This window comes from Serinus canaria, chromosome 3 (genome assembly GCF_022539315.1).
Source record: "Serinus canaria isolate serCan28SL12 chromosome 3, serCan2020, whole genome shotgun sequence".
In the NCBI taxonomy this organism is placed as follows: domain Eukaryota; kingdom Metazoa; phylum Chordata; class Aves; order Passeriformes; family Fringillidae; genus Serinus; species Serinus canaria.
The window spans coordinates 39,524,652-39,547,838 of record NC_066316.1 but is presented as its reverse complement, the minus strand read 5'-3'; the positions used below and the strand labels follow the sequence as shown (position 1 = coordinate 39,547,838).

The 23,187-nt window shown below is 42.3% G+C and overlaps 1 protein-coding gene across 1 annotated transcript in view; it reads right to left on the bottom strand.

Annotated features, from left to right (window-relative positions):
* The window catches only part of GLP1R (glucagon like peptide 1 receptor), an 85,598-nt gene extending 63,726 nt beyond the window's left edge, over positions 1 to 21,872 (bottom strand). Inside the window, 4 exon segments of the mRNA XM_030236373.2 lie at positions 19,780 to 19,934; positions 19,937 to 20,103; positions 20,105 to 20,239; positions 21,652 to 21,872. Coding sequence (XP_030092233.2) covers positions 19,780 to 19,934; positions 19,937 to 20,103; positions 20,105 to 20,239; positions 21,652 to 21,872 — 678 coding nt within the window.
* Between the last annotated feature and the right edge of the window lie 1,315 nt (positions 21,873 to 23,187).

Here is a 23,187-nt window from a genome sequence, read left to right as displayed (position 1 = left end):
CAGAGGGACAGAAGAAAAATGCAAAATTCAAAAGCAGCTATAACTCACAAAGTCTTGGAGAGAAGAAAGCAATCCAACAATTTTAGTGGGAGACAGCATACAGCACTCATGAGAATTACATTATCATACAAGATTTTACTGTGCATTGCAAATCTAGACATACGCTTTCTGAAGTGCTCTTTAGCAGAGGACTTTTATTGATGCAGTTGTACAACAGACCAAGCAAAACATACCAGTTTAGCATGTATTTTTAGAAAGATACATAAGATATAGCTCTAGAAACATCAAGGAATGAACAAAGGCAGAGTTGAAGACCACTACAGGAGGAGCAGAAGCTATAAAGCTCAGAATGAGAGCAGAACTTCATACATACACTCACAGATTTAGAAACAAAATTCAGCCTAGGCTGCTGGAAGAGCAACTCAGCATTTCATTGATTAGTAGCACAGAATCACAGAATGATTTGGACTGAAAGACATTTAAAGATCATCCAGTTCTAACATCCCTGCTGTGGTCAGAGCCACCTTTCACAGAGATCAGGCTGCTCAGAGCTCAATCTAACTTGGCCTTGAACACTTCCAGGGATGGGACACACACAACTTCTTTGAGCAACCCGTTCCAGTGGTTCACCATACTAACTCTCATACGAAGAGAAATTTCTTCTATCTATAATCATTCTACCCTCCTCTAGTTTAAAACCTTATCCCTTGACACTACAAGCCCTGGTAAAAAGTCTCTCTCCACCCTTCTTATAAGCCCCATTCAAGTATTGAAAGGCCAATATAAGGTCTCCTCAGAACCTTCTCTCCTCTGGGCTGAACTGAGTGTTCTCAGCCTTTCTTTGTAGAAGTCTCACTTCCACAGAAAAAAGACCCTAACAGGTGTGGAAGACCTGGTCTAACAGGTCTATTTCTTTCATTTTTGGGGACCCCAGAGCTAGATGCAGCACTCCAGGTGGGATCTCACAAGAACAGCAGAGAGAAAACCCTTCCCTCGCCTTGCTGGCCACACAGCTTTGGATGCAGCCCAGGATACAACTGGGTTTCCGGGCTCTGAGTGCACACTGCCAGCTCACGTCCAGCCTCTCATTCACCAGCACCTTCAAGTCCTTATCTGCAAGACTGCTCTTAATCCATTTTTACTAAGCCTGTATGGATACTGATGATTTTCTTGATCAGGTGCAGGACCTCACATTTGGCCTTGTTGAACATGGACTCACTTCTCAAGCCTGTCAAGGTCCCTCTGGATGGGACCCCTTCCCTCCAGTGAATCAACTGTTTCACTCAGCTCAGTGCCACCTGCAAACTGCCAAGGGTGCACTCAATCCCACTACATCCACTAATAAAGATATTTAAATTACTGGTCCCAATACAGATCCCTGAAGAACATCACAATCAAATAGAGGAATAGAAGAAAAATGAGTGATAGATGCAGCTGGAAACAGCCAAGGAAGTTTAGGATGGAATTCAGATGCCTGATCATAGGTACCTATAGCTCCCTTTAACGCAAATGTGTCCCTCATGTTGTCTCCTGCCACACCTATAGAGAGGTACAGGATTCCCCTATATCCTACATCACATCAATTAGTCCCACTCAGGGTCTTGAATACTGTAAAAATTGTGAGCAGCTCTAGATGCCTACATTTGGGCAACTGACTCATCTCTAAGCTGCTCAAGCAAAAAAAAGTAAAGAACATCTGTCAAATCTGGACTTCTGGCTCCTCTTGCTGAGGTTTACAATGCAATTAGTTAAGCTGGTTCTTCAGGACATACTGAACCAAGTGCACTTAAAAGGATCATGATCTTACACTTATAACTGATTGGTTTCTCTGTACCAGCCAGCAATGGGACAGTCCCAGTGCTGGCTGACCAGAGGGACAGACTGAGCTGGCAGGTCCACAGAGCCATGGAATTGCAACATTTGAGTTTCCAAGTTAAAAAAAGCTACCACAGAAAAACATATGAACATCACTTCATTGTAAATAATCTGTATTTTCACCAGGGAAGAAAAGCTCTAAATCATTCCACTTTCCATTCCATAGCAAAACATCCCAACAGAGTTAAGCTCCTGCAACTTTTCAAATGCCTGCTTAACAGTCACCCTTCTCAAAGAGCTGTGCTGCAAAGTGTAGCTGGTTTTTCCAAGATCACAAATCCTATAACACTGTAAGCCTGGCCACCAATTTGTCATCTCAATCAGCTCAACCAGAGGAAAAAAAAAAAACCACAAAAACAACCAAATAAATCATACACACTAATCTTCACAAATCTTTTTCTCATTGAAAGCATTCCCATCTACACGTTTTTATTTGTAAACAGAGTTCTCCATTTAAAAAAATTACTCAATAGAAAAAAAACCACGAAGCTATTTAAAAAACAACACCACACACAAACCCAAAAAACTTCAGTTTACAATTTCATGGGTTCTGCATCTACTATCATTTAGAGATTGCCAGAGTAGAATGCAATCAAATCTGTATTGCTTTTACCAGTCCTAGCTGAGGGCAGCAGTTTATTTCGGTTTTAACAAATGCAAATTAACTCCCTCAGCAGCTCATTGTCACAGTGGCTCAAGGTTCACTGTCCAAATTATCTGCTGTATGGCTGGTCCCTGCCAAGGCAGTTATGTGTAGCACCTTTACAAATGGCCAGTGCTTTCATCCACAGTTAGGACACATTTGAGAGCAGAGCATACAGGCGAAGCTGCGCCAGCAAAGCTCATTCTCCAGACGTCATCTGTTTGCTTTCCAAATCCTAAAAAAGTAAAAGTACTTGACAAATTCATCCAGAAGAGATTTACTTCTCTTTCCTGCAATCCCTCTGAGCCAGGGAGCTGACTACAGAAGTACAGACAGCTCAAGCTGAATCACAGACTTTCCTAACTCTAGGACTGCAAAGCAACTTATGAACCACACTATTCCTGAGCTCAAGTTATTCCTCCAATCTGCTGCATTAACCATGCATACCAAATACTCAAATACTAATATGCAGTCCTTCTTGTGCAGTCACTGCCAGAATCTCTGGCTACAGCTGAATCAGTAGCAAAGGATCCATGCATTAGTTCTGCAGGACACTCCCACAAGCTACAATGATTCTGTCCCCAGACAGTAGCAGAATAGAGGAACTTGGAGACAAGACCTAACTTCTATTTTTTCAAAAGTTTATCCCTACCCCATCTTCAGGCCACTTCTAGCACACTTTGATTTTCATCAATTGGAATCTCATGAGATCATTTTCTCAATACATGGGAAATCAGTGTATGCTCTTTGTGCACAATCCTCACGAGCTCTGGGGCTGGATCTTACTTCTTTCCTCCAGTCAGACAGCACAGCCTTCAGTCCAGCAGGTCTGCTGTGGGCAGCAGCCAGCTTGAAAGACAGTCATAACTCTCCACAGATATCAGCCTGCCTCCACCTCATTCCTTCTTTCCTTCCCTTACTCTCCCCAAGGCATATGCAACTAAAGAGGATTGAGGTTTAAGCTACAGAAGTGAACTGCAATTGTGTTGATGTTAAAGCTGACAGGACTTCCATTTCTTGCCACTTTTCCTCAGGGACACCTTCAAAATAAAGGGGAAAGTGAGCAGTAGAGGAAGATTGCTGTTAAAGCAGTAAGCACACTGGTTTTTAGAAAGCAAGAGACAGGATAAATCCCCAGGGAGAAGCAGCTTGATAAGGCAAGCAAAGAAAAACACACAGAGAGCTTCAAGTAAGCTGGACAAATGTAAGCACAGAAGGGAGAGCCACCCCTCCAGTCAAGTCTCCAAATTACTCACTTTGAGGAAGGTGAAGTTGTGCACAAAGCTTCCCCTCCATCCAGCTCCAATTTTAACAGCACTAAGGGAAGCAGTGACCATGCAGTAATAAAGCTGAAAATGGATAGGTCACTTAAAGGAATTAAACTCATTCCATGTTAGTAGTTTCACAGCTACATGTTTCCCCATCTGACACTAACCTTAAATCAAACAGCACTTGTAGGAACAGAATACATTCACAGAGAAGATGCTAGAGAAAAAACTTAGAAATTCAAATAGCAGAAGCTTGGCTTGACATGTATTTTCAGAGGAGAAGGTTTCACTCTGAGTGAACCTGCTCTGCAAGACTTATGTTTTCATCTCAGTCTACCTTTAAAATGTACTTTTGAAGTACTGGGTCATCTTATAGCATAACTATCAGCATTTAAAGCAGCATAAACCAACACCACTGTTGAAAGCAGTGCCAAGAGAAAGGTGGTGATTTTCTCCCCCAGGCCTCCCTCCCCTTGTCTCCTTAGGCCTTATGATGCACTCATCCCATCAGCACTGCAAGCCAAACAGCCTCACTCTCAGAGGCAAAATTAAACAGGAAAAATATTTGACAGGCTAATGTTTCTGCTTCACAGCAACACAACGCAGCACAGCTCCCAGTGAGACACAAGAACAATTTTAATTATCCACCATCTTAGAAGTGAGTAGTAAAATCCTGCATAGCACATAAAATGAATTACCACTACCAAAATGATAAACTAGGAGTCAAATGTGTTATTCAAAATAAGCAAAGACTTGAGGACTTCAACAATTGGAGAAATAGCCCCTAAATGTTCCTTATCTACACTCCCTACCATAGAGCCCATGATCTTTCACCTTTTGAAAACCACAGTGACCTTGAGGCCAAAGGACTCGTGTGATGAACTCATCAATTTCCCACACAGCACCTTCTAGAGCCTCCCACCAACTTCTGCATCCATCTCACACAGGCCAGCTTGACCAGAAAATGCCCTTCAGAAACAGATCTAAGCTTGACTTGAACACTCCAAGAGACCAAGAATTCACTGCACTCTTAGGCTAGCTGCTACTGTGGTTTATCACCTGCAGTGTCAAATTCTTCACTTATTTCTGGTCCGAGTTAAATTAACCATACAAATGACTTTGCTTAAAAGTAACTACCTTGCAAAACATGAAGTATGTCACAACAGTTTTAATTAAAAAGATGGACCTGATGTAATAAAAATTGTATCTGACTCAATTTTCCCAATATAACAGGTTGGTTAATGTTTATGAGGTTAGATAACTCTTCAGTCTTTTCACAAAACAGGTGGATGCATCTCAGATTAAACAGTCAAGAGTTAGTAGTGAAAGCAAAAATAAATTGAACTTTTCATAGACTGCTACCACTATGTACCACAACACTGTTGTGGAGCCCTGCAGAGCAGAGTCCAGGCTCCTCCACCCCACTGCCACTAAGCTGGTCTCTGATAAAGGAGCCAGTTGTCCTTTAGCCTCAGATTATGCAGACTTGTTAGACAGTTTTATCTTCATTTGCATTTTGGAAACTATTGGTTTGTACTTGTTGCCATCAGTTTCCTTACCTTTTCATTACACACAACTGCTGGAGTTATTTTAGCCACCACTTCCATTTCTTACCAGAATGGTTTGAGTTCTGAGAAGACATCTGCAGAGCTGGAGGTAATGGGGACACTATCAGCACCACTATCTCCAAGTTAAAAATACTTGTGCTTTTTATATGATAATTTTTTCCTTTCACACAATTTTTACTCTTTCAGCCTTGCAGCTGCAGATGGTACCTTACATTCTTTTTTCTACTTTTCCAGTTTGAAGGACTTAATTGGGTAAACAAGTCAAAATCTGTAGATAGGAGTGCTGCAGTATCAGGGCTGTAGATCACATCTGCTTTTAGAAGATTGGTAAAAGCTTTCATGCCTGAACACCTTGCCCCAAAAAATACATCTCTTGCAGCTACCAAAGTAGCACACTGCTGTACTGCAGACAATAGTCCCTTTTTCACCTCAGACACCTTTTTTGCTTTAGCATTGTAGATTATGACAGCAGAAAGTTCACTGAAACACTTCGATTTAAAATAGGTAAATAAGTCTCAGTATGTGAAACTTCTGCTCAAACATCACTATATAAGTAAAAACACTTATTACCCAGGTGGAATTAAAAGTATCAAGTAGAAAAGAAAGGAAAGGTCAGCTCCAAAAACAGGCTGGAAATGGCAGAAACGTAGAAATCCTTGCGTTCTAACCACCTGCAGGAAGCAGCTTCTGTTCAGGTCACTAAGACGCATCCTCCTCCTTTTTGGCAACCAGAATTTATTCAGATGCAGCAAGTCCTTGTGCATGAAAACCTCCTGCAACATCCTTTATACAACAGTCTCCAATTATTGACATGAGCAACAGTGAGGTTAAATCCTTTACAATTCCCGTCTCCAAAATGATAGGTCATTCAGATATCTAGAGTGTTAAAAAATTAAGGGGGGGGATAGACAAAAGGACATTTTTATTGGCTTTTCAAAAACAAAATAAACAAGTGTTCATTGCTACAATATAGTGAGACTCCAGGTGATCCCAGAATCTCTGCAGACTAATCACTATATAAAAAAGTTGGGGGGGTGGCAGGAACTTTCCCAAAGTCTCCATCTGAACTGAAGTTGTTCAGAAGTATCCATTTCATGGAATTCAAGGGAGGAAACAACACAGCCAAAAAAGGCAGTAACTCACTACATGGAGGACAGGAAGACAACATTGGCCAGAGCTGGGACACACTCCCTAGAGGGGCCCACTAGATGAGCAGCTTGGCCAAGCAGACAAACATACAGCAGACAGGCCAGCTTGTCTGCTTTGTTTCTACCAGAACTTTTAATGGAAAGGACACTAACCCACAGAACATTTCTCTTGTCAGATTCCTTGGACCAGAAATGGTCAAAAACTTCAGAAGGCGCCAGGGTGGAGGAAAAGACGGATGAGAGGGAAAAGGCAGCTCAAGAGAAAATGATTTAGTCAAGACCAAAGTAGGCTGACACTCTCCATTCCCAACTGTTCAAATAGTTTTATGATCCAAATTGGAAAATAAACTAAATAAAAGATAAGCATTGCAAAATAAGCACGAAGCATTTAGATCTCAATGGGAGTGAAAGTTGAATATTTCCATGTCGGCTGCCTGTCATCCCATACTTGACAGGGCTCTAAGCTTGCTACAAAATTTGCTGTGAAATTATCTTCTCATTTCCCAGTGACACAGTCTGCTGCCCATGCTGTCTTTCACATAACACTTTTCTTCTGTGCAGATCCCAGCTGTCCATTGAGCAGGATACGGATACTTTGGACAGTATAATAAATCTGTTTTTTCCACAATTTGGTTTTGCTCCAAATATTTCCAGCATGACCAAAAAGAAGAAAGACGAAAGAATAAGAAGCACTATAAATTAAAAACAAACCAAAAAACTCCAGAGGCCATAAAGTACCATCAACATAAAGATCACCATATCAGATGTAGTTTGGGGATAAGAGGAAATATTTGGAATTCAGTATTTTTATCCAAGTTCTTTCCAGCACACTAACTGGAAATTTAGTTTCTCCTTGATCTGTCAGTACAAAGCTCTCTCTCCTTCCCCATACAGTACAGGCATATTAATGAATTACTCAAAAATGTGAATTTTCTTTAAGGCTTTAGTTAAGCATTATGCTAAGCAGCTCAGCCATAATGGCAAAGTCACGATTAAAGAGAACTGTAAGTCCTTCTGTGAAAGAAAAACTAAAGAGTATTTTCAAAGACAACAGAGGAAAAGACACAACACAGCAAAGCTTAAAGCAAGTTGTGAACTAAGCTGCTGAACCTCAGAACTCCACACACGACAGGCAATGCAAAAGATACACATGAAAGAAACTAATCATTGAAAGCTTGGGCAAGGAGGAGGTTAACCTCGTCAACTATAAATGATGTTTACATTAGCTTTGTTCTCCCAATATTACAGCCTTCAAGCTCCCACAGTAGCATGTGTAGCACCGACTGACAGCTTGGTTTGTTATTAAGTGTCTGGCTCTGAAGAGTATTGTGTTTAATCCTACAAATAGTCTCATTGATGAAGAACTCTTCTGTGCAGCTGTAACCCCTTCTCCACCAGTATTCAATCATACAGGAACTGAGAACATTTTCAGACAAACACAGTCCTCCAACTTCGACTCAATATAAAAACTAATTTGTCCTCTACTGCTTTCTGTAGCTATTACAGATAATTCCAAGGCACCCATCATATTAATATTCAAACACACAGACTTGGTGAATTAAGTGCAGGCAGAAGAAAGCACCACTACTTCTTCCCCACAACAGGTATTTGGAAGGGGTCATCTTACCAAATGGATTGTCTACACACACACACACACTTCTAACAGCAAGAGTGACAACAGCTCCTACGTCCTATGCAAAATGTAAGGCAACACTATAATCCATTTCCCTGCTCAAAAATTAACACGTAAAACCACAGGAATGTTACTCACCTGACGCAACCTCCCTAAAATGAAGAGAGCAAGATAATAAAAGTCTGAAACTGTAAATCTTTCCATGCAAGATAGTTAAAGAAAAAAGGAAACACTTTCCCAAGGCCCAAACCTGGACATTTCTCATCATCAGCTACAAGATGTTCCACCAGACTTGATGAGGGACTACAAAGACATTTAACACAAATCTTGAGACACCTCTGCTTCTTTTCTCACCTGACTATTCCATTCTCTAGTTCTGGAAGAAAGCCTTTCTTTGAAAGCACAAACACCATATCAGCCAAAAAAAAACCAACTTATGAGTGAGCCCCAAGTTACAGTCAGGCAGATTCCTTGTCACCAATAGCCACTGTCTTGGATGGCATCTCTCCCTTGATTGCTCAGAATAACCATGACTACTACAGCAACAAGATGGACAGCTTGCTCCCCACATTCTCCTCTCCTCATGTAAAGAGGTTTGAGTCCTATCATCCCCAAAAGGGACCCCAAAATTACTTCCTGCAGCTGGAAGCACATACTTCCCCCACCCATCCTGACACAAGAATTAATTTTCTGTTGAAAAACATTTTATTCTGACTGGGTTTTCAAACGGTTTCCCTAAATACACCACACACAGCCCTCAAGACAAAACAAACAAACTAAAAAACCCCACTCCAAAACCCCTCTCTGTCATCCAAGGTCCAAAGATGAGACTGCTGTTCACATTTGGAAAGTCTGTGACACCCTTTTGCAAAAACCAAGCAGAAGTCAAAGCTGCACTAACACAAGGCTTCTTTGACAGAAGATTGAACAATCTTCTAATATAAGAGCTTCCTCTATAATTAATACGTAGGGGAAGAGATTAATCCATGTACTCATCTGCCTACCTCCTTACCCAATGTCTAATTGCTGATGTGATCTTGTAAAGGTCTATTTGAATGCAATCCAAGCTGATTTTAAGTCTACTGGACAGAGTCTTATTAGAGTTTTCACCTTAAAAAAAAAAAAAAAAAAAAGCCCAGATTGGTGAAATACCACAGTAAATTCAGTTTACAGCTAATTAAGATGGATGAATTGTTGCCGAGTGCAAAAGAAGGAAGGAGCAAGGAACAGGACAAAAGCTTCATTCAACCATTATAGGATGCCCCACCAATCATTTAGCATAAGCAACAAGTAGGAAAACAGATCAGGAAATACAGAGCTCTGACAGCTCAATGACCCGTTGGCATTGACATTACCTTACACAAATAAATAACTAAGTGGCCCTGCTTGAGCAAGAAGGTTGAACCTCCTTCCAACCTCAGTCATTCTGTGGTTCCAATGCCATTTAGGTATCAAAACAAGTAAGAAATCAAGAAAAGCAGTTTCCAACTCCAGCTTTGTTTCCTGCAATTTAAAACCATCTCTACTGTTGCAAGGCCATTAAGTTAAGAGTTCAAACTATTAAGCTAACATTCCTTTATCATTACATCTTATTAGTAATAAAATCAGTTTTATTTTATAAAGCTCTAATAGCCTCATTCATTACCACCAGGTGTCTTAATCCCCACAGAGCAATGAACAAATACAGACCATACTGAATAGTTATAGAATTATTATTCTACAGGTTTCCTCTAATACAAGTTTCTCCTCTAACTGTAATTAATTGAAAGATAAAATTGCTGCCACTTGGAAAGTCCATAGGGAGCAAACCTGAGTGCAACTGAATGCAGGTTTTTAAAGTTTCCTGTGCCAACTTTTACTCAATTCAACTAATAGAATTGCCAACATCTAGGTTCAAAACACATCTATCACAACAATAAATGTGTTGGAATTTCACTTTCTGAAATACTGTTTGAACAGGATGTTTCTGACTACCTTTACATCTGAAAGCCATCCACGCCATCTGTGATGCCCTGTATTTCATTTAGAGAGGTCATTACATATTAAGGATTTAGGGCTTTTTGAAAGAAGTCCACTGCAAACACATCTTAATTTATTTGCTGTGCAATTTATAACAGTGTCACTGTAAACAACACATAATAGCATCCTGTCTTCTCTTTTTTTATTTTCTCCAGAGTGTACTCTGCCTGCAGTGTCACTGAGTTTAAAAGGAATGGGATCTTTTTGTTATTCTTAGAGTGATGCATTTCAAATGGTACTTGATGAATTTGTCTTCATTAAGCAATGGTTATGAAAAGGGCAGTATATTAGAGAGCATCACAGCATCTGACAAAAGCAAAGACCAACTGCCATTTCAAATCATTTAGGCTAAATACTGCACCTTTAATTTTCCCATTCCAAGGGATAAAACCTAAAAGCTTAATTCATTCTGCATAACCCACTTTGTACAGTAAAACAATTTTATTTGGGAGAAATTGGACTGAAGGAGGAAGATGGAAACTGACTTAAGTGATTATCACTGATCTAGTGATTCATAGCTGTATATCTTATTTGTAACTCATCCACAGCTCTACTAATATCCTTTCAGAGGTGACTTAGGAAGAAGTGTAAGTGCTTTACAGGGTCTGGCTCCTTGCACAACAGCAGTATCACCTCTGATGATTTTGGGGCACAGGAGACAGGCTGAAACCCTCCTAGATATTGGTGCTTCCCTCACACTTCATGCTTGACATTTAATTTCACATACTGAAGCAGAGTGAAAAATTCAAGCACTGATGCTTATGTTCCCACTCACTCTGAAAGGCACAAAATGTAGATTTCTATGTACAGACCTCTTCAGCACAATGATCAGTCTGTAGAGAAATCACGGCCAGCCATAAAGGCAACAAGTTTCTGGAATTTGCAAACATGACAGGTTCTTTGCCACCCTATTTTCCAGCTCTCAAGGTGCTACTCTGAGCCTGAACAACACAAAGATGACATTGGGATGAGTAAATAATTAATGCCATAAAGTAGTTGTTGAATAGACCATTCTGTAACCTGTAAAGCAAGCCTTTTGACTTTCTGGGTTTTCCCCTCCAATTAGAGCAAGCAGGAGACACCTGATACTTCTCAATGCTTCTGTACACCCAGCCCGTTCTACGTATCAAAACAACTTACAGCAACTCTTCAGTAGCTTCTGTACAACACTCTAGACATGTCAGAGGAAAAAGTAAGTTATCAATTTCCAACCTGAAGAAGATCTATGGAGAGGCTACTGCATTTCCAGGAGCCTGTGCATGTCAGGAAATGAAGAGGACTGCAGATACCAAGCCTGTCAGTTTCTCCCAGAAGATTTAAAAGTTAACAAGAACTACTTTTTCACACCACACCTTAGTAGTTACATTAAGCCCGTGCTTCAGAACTTCTACCAGGCGCCTGCAGAAGCAGCAAACACCCAAAGGGAGAAAGTCTACTGTCATTGCTTTACCTGCAATAGTTCAGAGACAGTCTGCTTTACAGGAGAGCAAAAACACTTGCTAGGTTGCTGACAATACAAGCAGCACACAGTGCCTAGGATTTATCATCTGCTTAATGAAAAGCCAGGAAAGAGACAAATATCACAGGAGGATACTACACAGAAGTCAAAAGACAGTTATTCTAATGTCTCCAAACGTTTCCCAGCACTGGGGCTTTAGAGATGAACTGCAGCACAAAATAAAATATTAAGTCACATCCACCAGGGCTCCTCCTAACATGAACATCATATGTTTTTTGGTATGCTTTGTGCATACATGACCTCAAAGGTAACAAGTGAGTTAAAAAACAGTCTCCCCATCTAACTGAGCACAAACCCTTTGTCCTTTCTGCTCTCCATTGAAAGCTGACTATGCCATATTGAAAACCATTAAAGACTTGGTGATAAGATCTTTGCAATTGCAGGGACATACCACGCCCCCTCACCTACTATCCTAATGCCTTATAAAGTTACAGCAAACTTCAAGTTAAAAGAGATGCTCTAGAATCCCTTAGAAGGTCAGTTATGTTTTAGAGTGATTTTCAAGTTTGCTTTGATTTGTTTGTGTTTTTTTGAAGGTTTTGACACCCATCAGAGGTAATGAAGTAATCCTCTGATTTATGTGCTCTATAAGGTTCTTAGAGAACTGTGGCCTTGTTGCTGCAGTTGAGAAGTCACCTACTTGTCACCTGTCCTTTATAACAATATAGGGTGGGACTGGGGGACATAAAGTCCAATTGTAGTCACTTTATAAGGGCTTCTTTCAGATGTCAAGAAAGACTGAATTGCTAAAAGAGATTAGCATATGCAAAATTTGACTCAGTCTGGTTACATAAGAAATGAACTCTCTGAAACTCAGTTGTAAAGAAGCTGAGCTGCAATTGAACAACTGGAATATGCTTTAAGCAAAAAAAAAAAAATCAGTTTTCACAATGAAATAATACATAAGGATGAAAATAGAGGAGATGTTGGTCACAACATGAGCAGTGCTTATACCTATGGAGCAGAATGGGAGTAGGAATATTGGCAAAAGAATACAACAGTTGTTTCCTATAATATGTAAAAACTTCCTGTTTGCAGAACTCAGAAGAAAAGGAAGATTAATACTACAGATCATGAAACAACCTGGTTTTAAGACGTTCAATCCACCCATTTCATTGGAATGACTTTTGTACATCTCTTGAGTGCTTGGTAGACATCAGGGTAAAGCTTGACATCCATTTCTCAGTTTGCCTCAGCACATCCATTGTGCTCACAGGTAGCTGGATTGCCTTTCAAAGCACCAGAGAAATAAATACCCATGCTAGGCAGAGCCAGAGCTGCTGGGAGGGCTCTTCTGGCATCTGAACTTCTCATCTGCTTTTGGCCTGTCCACACACAACTGCAAGTCTCAGCCTACTCATGCTGCCAAAAACACATGCTGTGGTGTAAGAGGACAGCTCCACACACCTCTGCCCTGCACCAGAGACACTTAATGCAAAAGTCTCGGTGGTCACCATTCTTCCCATTTAGAGAAGGATTTAGAGGACAGCACTGCTCTCCCTAGGCTGCTCACACAAGTGTTTTGGTTTTCCTGATTTGGTTTGCCTTTCAGTGTGATTCAGATTCCAGACTTAGCAGCACCAGAACTACAGACGTCAGAGGATTTACCAAAGCATCCTAGCCAGAAATGAAAGTCTTAAAAAGAGCAAGACTTCAGAGATTGTCCTATGCAGATGTGTCCATATACACACCCCACATCCCCCTTGCTGTTTGCCCTAAATTCATTAAATCTAACAAAGAAACTGCTTCATGGGGAGAAGGGGCAGCTGGGGAGTTAGGGGAGAAGGAGAGAAGCAGTGCAGTTTTACAGAAGGGACAGGGAAAAATGAGCCTGAACAACGGTAAGATGTGAGCAGATATGCCCCAACTACAACAAAATTTAGATGACAAGCTAACTCATGCTCACTTGTTCTCTAAAGATCCAGAAGGCAGTGGAAAAAGGCAGGACACCACAAGAGTCACAAGCTTCTAAGTTGTGCTCAAAGGATTCAGAGTTTTCCATGTGCAAAATGGTTCTTCTACAAAGGTCCCAACTCTTTAGCTGCTTCCAAGGCACAACAAGAAAGCAGGTTCCTTTTCCTACTTCTTGTACAGTGCAGCAGAGAGCACATGGGTAAAACGACCATGTAGTGATAATAAAACGCAAGTTTCAAAAATTGTCCTGAAATTATCAGAGAAAGTGCTGGGAGAGTGGCAGGGCATGTGCACAAGTGGGACAAGGCAAGAACAGAACAGGTGAACACAGATGAGCTCAATGACCAATTGAGCACAAGACAAAAATACGGTAATTCTAAAAGCCAGCATAAAACAATTGAGGAAAAAGATGGTGAGAAGGCAAACTAACAATGAAATTCAATCAATTGCAAGAAAAATAGCAGTCAATAACAGGCTACACTAATACAGCAATCTATTAACAATCAGTTATGGTGAAACAGCAATAAAATTTAGTCAGTAAAATGACCAGCTGGAGGAAATATTTTCACATGTCTAAACTACAATTTCCTCTACATAGTTACCATATTTTTGATTGTTCATTCAATTAAATTAAGCCCCTGTTTTCTCTATACAATAACTGCAGTATTTATGAGACTATTACGAAGCTGTATTTGACCTTGGGGCAGGGGCTGCCCACAAGGTTTCATGCAAACATTTGGGAAAGAGCTGTTCATGTTATCATGGCCCCATTTCAGCAGCCTGTATCGATTCATTCACCTGCATCAGAGGCAGTGGCAGTTGTTAGTCTCTGTGGGAAGACAAGACCATAAAGATTAAGGGGAGGGCAACTGGTAGAAATCTAACCAGGTTCCCCTCCACAAAGATGCGCCACACTGTATCCCTGGAGCACTGCCTTTAAGGCTTACTGAAGTTCCAGTCAAGCGCAGGGAGTTTCCTTTTGCATGGGTCGGTATCCCTGGCAGCAAGAGCAGACTCATCTATATTCCTTCAGCAGTGGAAGTAGGGGGCTTTTCATGTTTATGCTCACAAACCACAGATCATGATGCTCTGCAACTTTTTTGTGAGTTTCTTCTCCTCCTGTCTGTGAGGATTGGCACATATTTCCTAAGCTCCCCCACACTCACACCAAGGCAAGGGATACTGGAATGCAGCAATCATAGCCCAGCGTGGTTGAAACTCATAAAGACCAGTTTCCAACACTGAACAAATCGAGGCATCAAAGAACAGTATTCAGCCACCACCACCAAACTTGTTTTCACCCTTCACGAGTTCAAATTTGCTGCATATGAAACTATGACATTTGAAGGGGTTACCTTCTGTTTGGGGAGAGACCCCTAAATTCTGCTTACTATCCCTCTTCTAATGGGAAGCACTGGATGCAAGCAATAAACTCAGTCTTTTTTCAGTAGCTAGGTTAGGAAGCTTTATTTAATGAAATGAGTTCCTGCCTGATGTTTTAATTTGGGCTCACAAGTAAACAACATTGTAGAGCTTAAATAAAAGGTCTCTTATCTACTTTGCTGACAATTTTTTTTCCCAAAACTGAGACATGCCTGCTATTACGTAAGCTCACTTTTGTTAGGACACAAACTAATAGAACTGATGTACTGCACAAGGAAACTTGAGCAGGCAGCCTTGGTGGCAGTACATACGCTGGTTTATCACAGGAACGCAAAAGCTGCTCATGAAAGAAGATGATAACAGCTTTCATTTCTCTCCAGCACTGAAGAAGGAAACAATCAGTTTTGAAAAGGACTATTTCCAAGTTAAAAACTAGTGAAGGCCCTGTGATTTCAGAGATAACAGCTCCTGGTGTGTCCTCTCAAGTAACTGGCAGTCAATCAATGCAGCAAATTAAAGCCCTATTTACACAGGCTCGCAGAAACAGGATATGATACAATACCTTTAAAAATCTGACAGAAGGCAGACAACTGTTTATATTCTGTATATCAGGCCCCGTTTCACTGAACTTTACCTCAGCTATAGAGCCATAGCCTTCAGAGTGCAGGAGGTTTAGTTTTGCAAAGCTCCATCACTTCCATCTAACTTTGAGAATACAAGTTCTTCTCACAAAGGAGAGCTACTTGTGCTCGTACAGCCATAATGTCTGTCTACACTCTTCCTCAAATACTTTTGTCCAAACTTGCAGACTGTCTCCTAGGCTGGGGGGTGGGGAAGTGATGGTGGTGTGGTCACAGCTACAGAAATAGGGGGAAGGATTTAAGAGCTGTTTCACTAACTTAAACTTTCCTGGAACAGACATCAGAGCTTTTAAACAATGCCAAGGGCCAAGTCACTGTTCTGTTGTGTGAAATACAGTCCTTTCCTTTGGCCCTTTGAGATCACAGAACCATGGGTTGGAAGAGATTTTAAAGACCACCTGGTTCCAGCCCCACTGCCGTGGGCCTGGACACCTTCTACCAGACCATGCTGCTCAAAGCTCCATCCAGTTGGCCTTGAGCACTGACAGGGATGGGGCATCCACAATTTCTCTGGGCCTGTTCCAGCACCCCAATACCCTCACAGTAAAGATTTTCTTCTAACCATCTAACCTATAATGAGTCTCTTTCACTCTGAAGCCATTCCCCCTCATTTTGTCACTACATGCCCTCGTCCTAGGCTCCTTAAGCCTGAAATGCCATGTGTCATCCCCACGCCCTCCTCCAATATAGTTATGTTTGGGATACTGTAACAAGTATCTCATTTATTGGTATCATCAGATTTCCTATGTTAGGCCATCTGGCTTTATAGCACACACATTGTAACTTCATAAAGTTTCCAAAAAATTAGAGTTTTCTATACAAAACAAACAAGAAAACCCCCACATTATTTTATGAATACATAAAGGTTTTAGCCACTTGGGATAGCAATTTAATTTGCATTGAATTATATAATACAATAATCTAATTTAAATTTACACCATAATAATATAGTAATGAACTTAAACAGCCTACAAATACAAAGTTTTTAAGAACCTGGCCATATTCCTGGGAAAGCAGCCCATTACCTAGAAGCGAGCCAAGTATCCTTGAATAATAACTACAGCAAGATGGCCCAGTGTCAGACCTTGTCCACCCTTTCCTCCACTGCTTTCTATACCTCTGCCAGTATGTGCTGCTGACACTGGTCCAGCATATTTGGATTTTCAGAGTGGGGGCAACAAAAAAGATCAAAAAACAGTTTTGTGAAACTTTTGGGAGCAGAAAATGGAGAAAAGGAGTAACTCAGACCCTCCAGCCAACCTACTAAGGGAAGAATTTTTACCCAGCTGGTGTAATAATAACCTCTTGGTTATCCAGCTAACCAAGATGCAGTCCAACTCACCATCCTCACTTCTTCAAGGAGTCACTAGTTTACAGGTGCACTTCTCTGTTTCTCAGACAAGCTCTACAGTCTTTTTCCCACCCCAATGACTTCTAAAGAACGCAGATCTACAGGACAGTGGTAGTCAGGAGCCATCCATAGTCCAGTTTTCTCAGCATTAGGGCATGTAACAGAAGACAGGAAGTCAAAATGGGCATGGTCCTGCAAGCCTGGGCTGGGGCATGCAAACACTTTGGGGACCTCCATGCCCTCAAGTGCAAAGTACAGCACACTAACAAGGCATTTAAAACTGGCCCCCTCACACTGCATCTTTTCCTCAAAGCTTATCAGGATTCAAAAGTCGCCCTCCTAGAGACAAATATCCAATCCTATACACCTATGGTTAATAAAAGCAGATGCTGCATGCAGAACTAGAAAGCAGCCACAGCAGGCTTCAGAAGGGTGAGCAAGGAGCAGTAACCAATCATACATGCCCCTAACACCTGCAACCTAACAAAGTCCTGCTGGTGATCGGGAGAACAGCCAGCTGCTGCATCTAAATAAGCCTCAGTAACAAAATAGTAACTGAGAGCACCAGTAACATACACACTCCCACACTCGATGTTTGTATTTACCTGTGTGCTTTTCTATTCCCATACCAGAGCACTTCAGACACAAGAGGTGAGGAGAGCAAAATTTCCACTGAATTCATCTGTTTCCACTTCTACCCAGACCACCTCTAATACTTCCATTTAGCCTCAAAAACAAAAGCAGGAATAGTTTGAAGAATGGGATCTCCCAAATCACAGCTGTGGCACAGCTCTTTCCTGTTCTTCACTGACATTTCAACTACTTCTTTGAGATTATCTTAGCAAACCTTTGAGCAAAGGTACTACATAGAAAAGCAGGGTCTGAAATCCAAATCCAAGAGAGGGCTGGATGGCAGTGAACCTGTGGCCAGCTGCCGGTCAGCTCTCTCAGCAGCAGGGCATCACTGCTCAAGGCCAAACAGAGAAAGGACACAAGCTTGTCATCAGTAATGAGATTCTGCAATGCAGCCGTGTGCTACCAGCTTCTGATCATTTTATTACCCTCAATGCTGTAAGGAAGATCCAGACCTAGGAATTACCCATCACCCTGCATTTAAGATGATGGCACATAAGCAGCCAGATAAAAACTCCGGACTAAAATTCTTCTTCCTTCTACGTACATTCTCAGCTTTCTCTTCTTCCCTTCCTCACTTGTTTGAGGGAGTGAGGGGAGAGAAAGTCTTACTAAAACATTAGTCAGAGCACCAATAAAATTCTTCTTCCCTCAACTCTGTATCACATCCTTCTGCCTTCCTCTCACACCTGTCTTTCACAGATTTTACTACCTGCTATTGACTGTGCAGTGCTATTTTCAGTTTCCTTTAAATACGACCTTTAACACTATTCTAAACTGAACCTGAGAAAATAATTCAGATAGCCAGTCACACTCTTTTGTACACTTATGACTGAGCAGAGTACTTCATTCAGTTTTTCAGCACACAACAAGCACAATCACTGCTCTAGAGAAGTTGTCAGATAAGACCCTCTAGTGTCAGAAAAGGCTATAAAAGTACTTGTTTTACTGTAAGACTGAAGTTATAGTGTTGAGGCCACGGAAGCCTCTTTCTTCTCACCTGCTCCCAGTTCTTCATCCAGGTAAAGAAGGCCCCTTGGCTCAAAATATACTTCACTTTGATTCTCCTATGCTGGCAGCTCCCTTATTAGTTTCCTCTGTGGCAGAAGCGCAAGTAGCTCAGGGATTTAGCCTGTCAAATATCAAATACCTCCACATATGGAAGCTCCCCAGCCTCTCAGGGCCCCTGTTTCACAGTTTGATCATCTTAACAATTAATTGGAATTTTTCCTACAGCAAATTGTGCCTGTTGCACCTTTAAGGGCCTGAAGTAGATAGCAAGTAAAACAAAACCCACCAAGAAAACCCACTATGTTAGACAGCCCTACAGGTTGTCTACCTACCCAGTTTGGTATTAAACAGGTCCTCTTAGTGCTGTATTGTAGAAATCTGTAACCCCAAAAGCTTTTAGTAACTGGAAAGAAACTGGACAGTGTATCTGGTCCATCATCAGATACACTGTCCTTTCCTTGACCTCTGCAGCCCACAACGCCTTACTCTCCCTGTAGCAATAGGCTCCTGCTGCCACCCCAACGCTATAACCTCCATCCCTCCCCATCAGTCTCTCCTGCCTCACTGGCCCCAGTTCACCAAACCACAGCCAACCTTCTCCGTCCATAATCCCTTCCCTGGCCCTTTCCCTTTCCCCCATTGCCTGCTCTTGCTTTTCACACAGATTATATTTTGCTTTCCCACCCTCAATGCTGTGTCACAGCCGACCCTACAATCCCCCGCCAGGACTCTGCTCTGGTTTTCCCACGGCACTACGTTTGTTTGCCATTACAGACACGCGTAATAACGCGTGTTATTTCCTGTGGGTTTGTGCCGGGGGGAGCATTACCTCCAGGGCAATACCCTCGCAGCAGCAGCATCTCCGCTTCCTTCCTCCGCTCCGTTCGCCCTAAGCCCCCGCCCGCCCGCCGAGACCCCGGCGGTGCCGCCCGGCTCCTACGCGGGACCCACGCACGGAGAATTCCCAGCGCTCCAGCCCCGCCGTCCCCGGCGGCCGCCGCTCGTGCTGCAAGTGGTGGCGGGGGCGCCCTAAAAGTGACGGGTTTAAAACTTCTGACTTCTCTTCGAGCTGTCCCCGCAGCCGCGGGCACGGCGGCACCGCAGCCCCCGCGGGACCCCGGAGAGCGCCCGGCCGGGCCGGGGCAGCGCCTCGGGGCAGGAGCCGGCACTCACCCGCCTCACCGGGAGCGACCTTCCCGCGGCCGCCAGCAGCAGGAGAGCGAAGCCGAGTGGCGAGGAGGGCATGTCCGGGGGCGGCCCCCCATGCGCGGGGGCCCGGCAAGCTCCGGCTCCCGCTGGCCGCGGAGGGTCCGCGCCGGGCACAGCGAGCGGCAGCAGCCGCGCCGGGGACTCCCGAGGCCGCTTTTGTAGCGGCGGCGGAGGCGGGGAGGGGCCGGCCCAGGTACAGCCCGGCCCGGCCCGGCCCGGCCCCGCCCGGCCCCGCCCGACGGAGATGCGGAGCCGCCGCGGGTGGACGGGCCGGTGTTGGGGGCGGGAGCGCCAAAGATTGTGTCGGGGAGGGGAAGAAAAAAGTGGAGACAGCCCCTCTGCGATTCCGTTCCCCACCTTTTCAACTTCTTATTTTCTTTTGCTCTGAATCTGTTCAGGCTTGAGCATTTTGGTGACCTTCATGCTGCTCGTGACGTCCAAGTTTTATTAGGTTTAATAATAGTGAATGCAATTATCCATTTATAACCTGAATTTTGAGAGCTGCATGCAGTGCAGATTAGAGCTTGCTCTCTAAGTTGAAGACGGGGCACAGGTCAGTCCCGGCAGTAGTATGATGCGTAAATCTCACTTACACATTAAATTTAGAATACTTATTTTCCTAGCAAAAGAAGGCTCTTGAATCTGCTTTGTGCTAGATTCACATTACTGTTCTTATTTATTCACTCTGCACTGACTGGTAGAACTAAACCAGCAGTAAGCACCTATATCGGTGACATTCTACATCAGAATCTGGAAGAAAGCCATCAGAGCTAGAAGAAAAGCTGAAAATTGAACCAGGAAGTGGGGAAAGTATTTCACATTGGTCAGTTAGATACAGCTAGAATATAAACAAGTTAATAGCTTAAATATTAATGATGTGTATTGATTTCAAATAAAAAACAGCATCAGTCTGATGCTTTGGAAATGTAACTAGTTAGAGCATCGATGCTGTGAGATCATGAAATCAAGAAATTCCTCAAAGTGTGACTTGACTGGGCAAATGCTTACATCTCAACAGCTAATCCAGACAGAAAGTATTTGCCATGGTGGTTTGGTTGACTGAAGGCAGAAAATATATTTCCTTCAACTTTTCTAAAATGAAATAAAATAAAGATTTAAAAAAAAAATTACTACCTTCAAACCAGGCAACAGAAACCTTTAAATAAAGAGAAAGAAAAAGAAACATCTTCCACCTGGATAGCACCACCAGCCTTAGCATGGTGCGCTTATTTCACATATCAGTCTTTACTGCTCTCTATTGTTTCTGCACCAGGCTTATTAATTAAGTTTTCCAGTTAAGACTTCTGCTCCTGAGATGATTGCCAGCACCCGTGTGCAGAGGAGGGCCAGCTGTTTTTGCCACACCTTAGTAGACTCATGCCTCCACTGAGAAGCCTCATCAGGGCTACAGCAGTGATGGATATCCTGTTGGAAGTGGGAATTTTACTTTGGAGATGAACTCTGCTGTCCAGAAATAATCCCAGGTAGCTCTTCAAGCATGATGACATCTTACCAGGGGATGATGACCAAGCAGCCAGGCAGACCATGGCTTAACTATCACAGCCTGGGGTACACTGTGTACCCTCTATGTTATCCTTGTGGATGGAGCTGTGCATGGCTGATACTAAGAAAGGATGAGCTGGCTGAAGGAAGAGGTGTTGTGGAGGTTGGATTGTTCTGTTTAGGCTCCAAAGGATGCATAGAATAAAGTTATATAACAAGAACTCTGAAAGGCACCATGGCCAAAACCCTCTTGCTTTAACTAAGGGACATTTAAATATTAACAGGCAAACTGCCTTTGCCAATAAGCTCAGTGAGGTACATGCTGCTGCATACATGACTGCATTACTCAACTGCCCCCTTAGATCAGGATATACAGAAGGAGGAGAAGGGGTCTCCTCAATCTCCACAATCTTATGCCAGTCATATGATTGGGCTGTGTACAAGCAGGGCAGAAATGTCATCTGGTTAGGAAGAAGACCCACAAGGACCTTGGAGACCACTGATGGGCCACTCTCTTCTCCTCTCTTCTCCCTCGTCCCAAGCAAGGATGCCATTATTGGTAAGCTTCTGCACACAATTATTATTCCTACTATTAATATCTCTATTGTATCAATTAAATTTATCAACCTCAATTCTTCAGTAAATCACACTATTCGTGGATCTGTGATTGCACAAGTTCTTATTCACCACAACTAGACCTAGAGGGTTGAAACTTCAGTATTTGTGAACCTGTGCTCATGGAAGCTCCTACTGAACATGAGCAGACTTAGGGCTGAGTTGGTTATAATCAGAAATCAATGCCAGCTGCACTCAGACCCTCTGATCTCTGAGGACATGCTGGAACACAAGGGAGTTTATTTGCTTGGCAAATTTATATACTCTCAACAAAACACATAGACTACTGTTATCTATACGGATAGAGGAAAAAGCAAAGTAGATCAGAATAAACTCTGAACTGGTGCATTTTCACTGTAGCCAGTAAGAAGCTATTATCACAAGACTTAACAAATCTGGTTGACTGAAATGACTGTATTAAAAGACAGGTCATTTTCCTAGAGATGGAAAAGTATTTATAACTCAATAAATTAAAATATTTTTTGTGGGGAAATATTGTTGAAAGTTGTCTCTCAAACCTGGGTCTGTTGGATTTTTGTTACATTTATTCATGTTTTTAATAATATTAAATTTTAACTTGGTCTTTTGTCAGTGATTATGCAAGAAAAGAGCAGTTTGAAAGTAAGTGAATCATTAAAATGACACTATCCAAGTTTGAAAGGAGATGGGATCCTTTCAGTTTGAAAAATAAAATGCAATGAGTTGATGAAGCTTTGCTCAACTTCAGAATTTTGTTTGTTGAGGCAAGCACTTCTTTTCCTGTTGCTGAAGGAATTCAGATGCTATTTAATATGCAGGACTTTGTAACAGCTCTCCTGTTCCTTACTTTCCATCTGGACCTCTCATGTATCAAGGAGGAGCTGCCTTGCAGTTACACTGCAACTCAGGGATTATTGTCCTTCTATGACCATTAAAGCATTCATAATGCAACTGACTGTGTTTTGAGGACAAAACTGCATTTTGAAAAAGCCCAGTGTCTCTTTCAGTAATCTCCCCTGATAATCCCTTTCTGTGGAGATGGCATAAACTTAACTGCAGGCAATACACAAAGCCTTCCCAAGGGTTTAGGCTCTCTACTATCTGAAACTTATCACCACTGGACTTGTACATTGCAGAAAGGAGCACCCCTGTCCCACAAGACTGAATGCTTTGTCTCTGAAACTTTCTCAAAGGAAAAGTCTCTGTAAGAGAGAAATTGTGTGTTTCTGCTGTGACATTTGCTGAGTAGCAGACATTTTCCTAAGCTGCCATGGG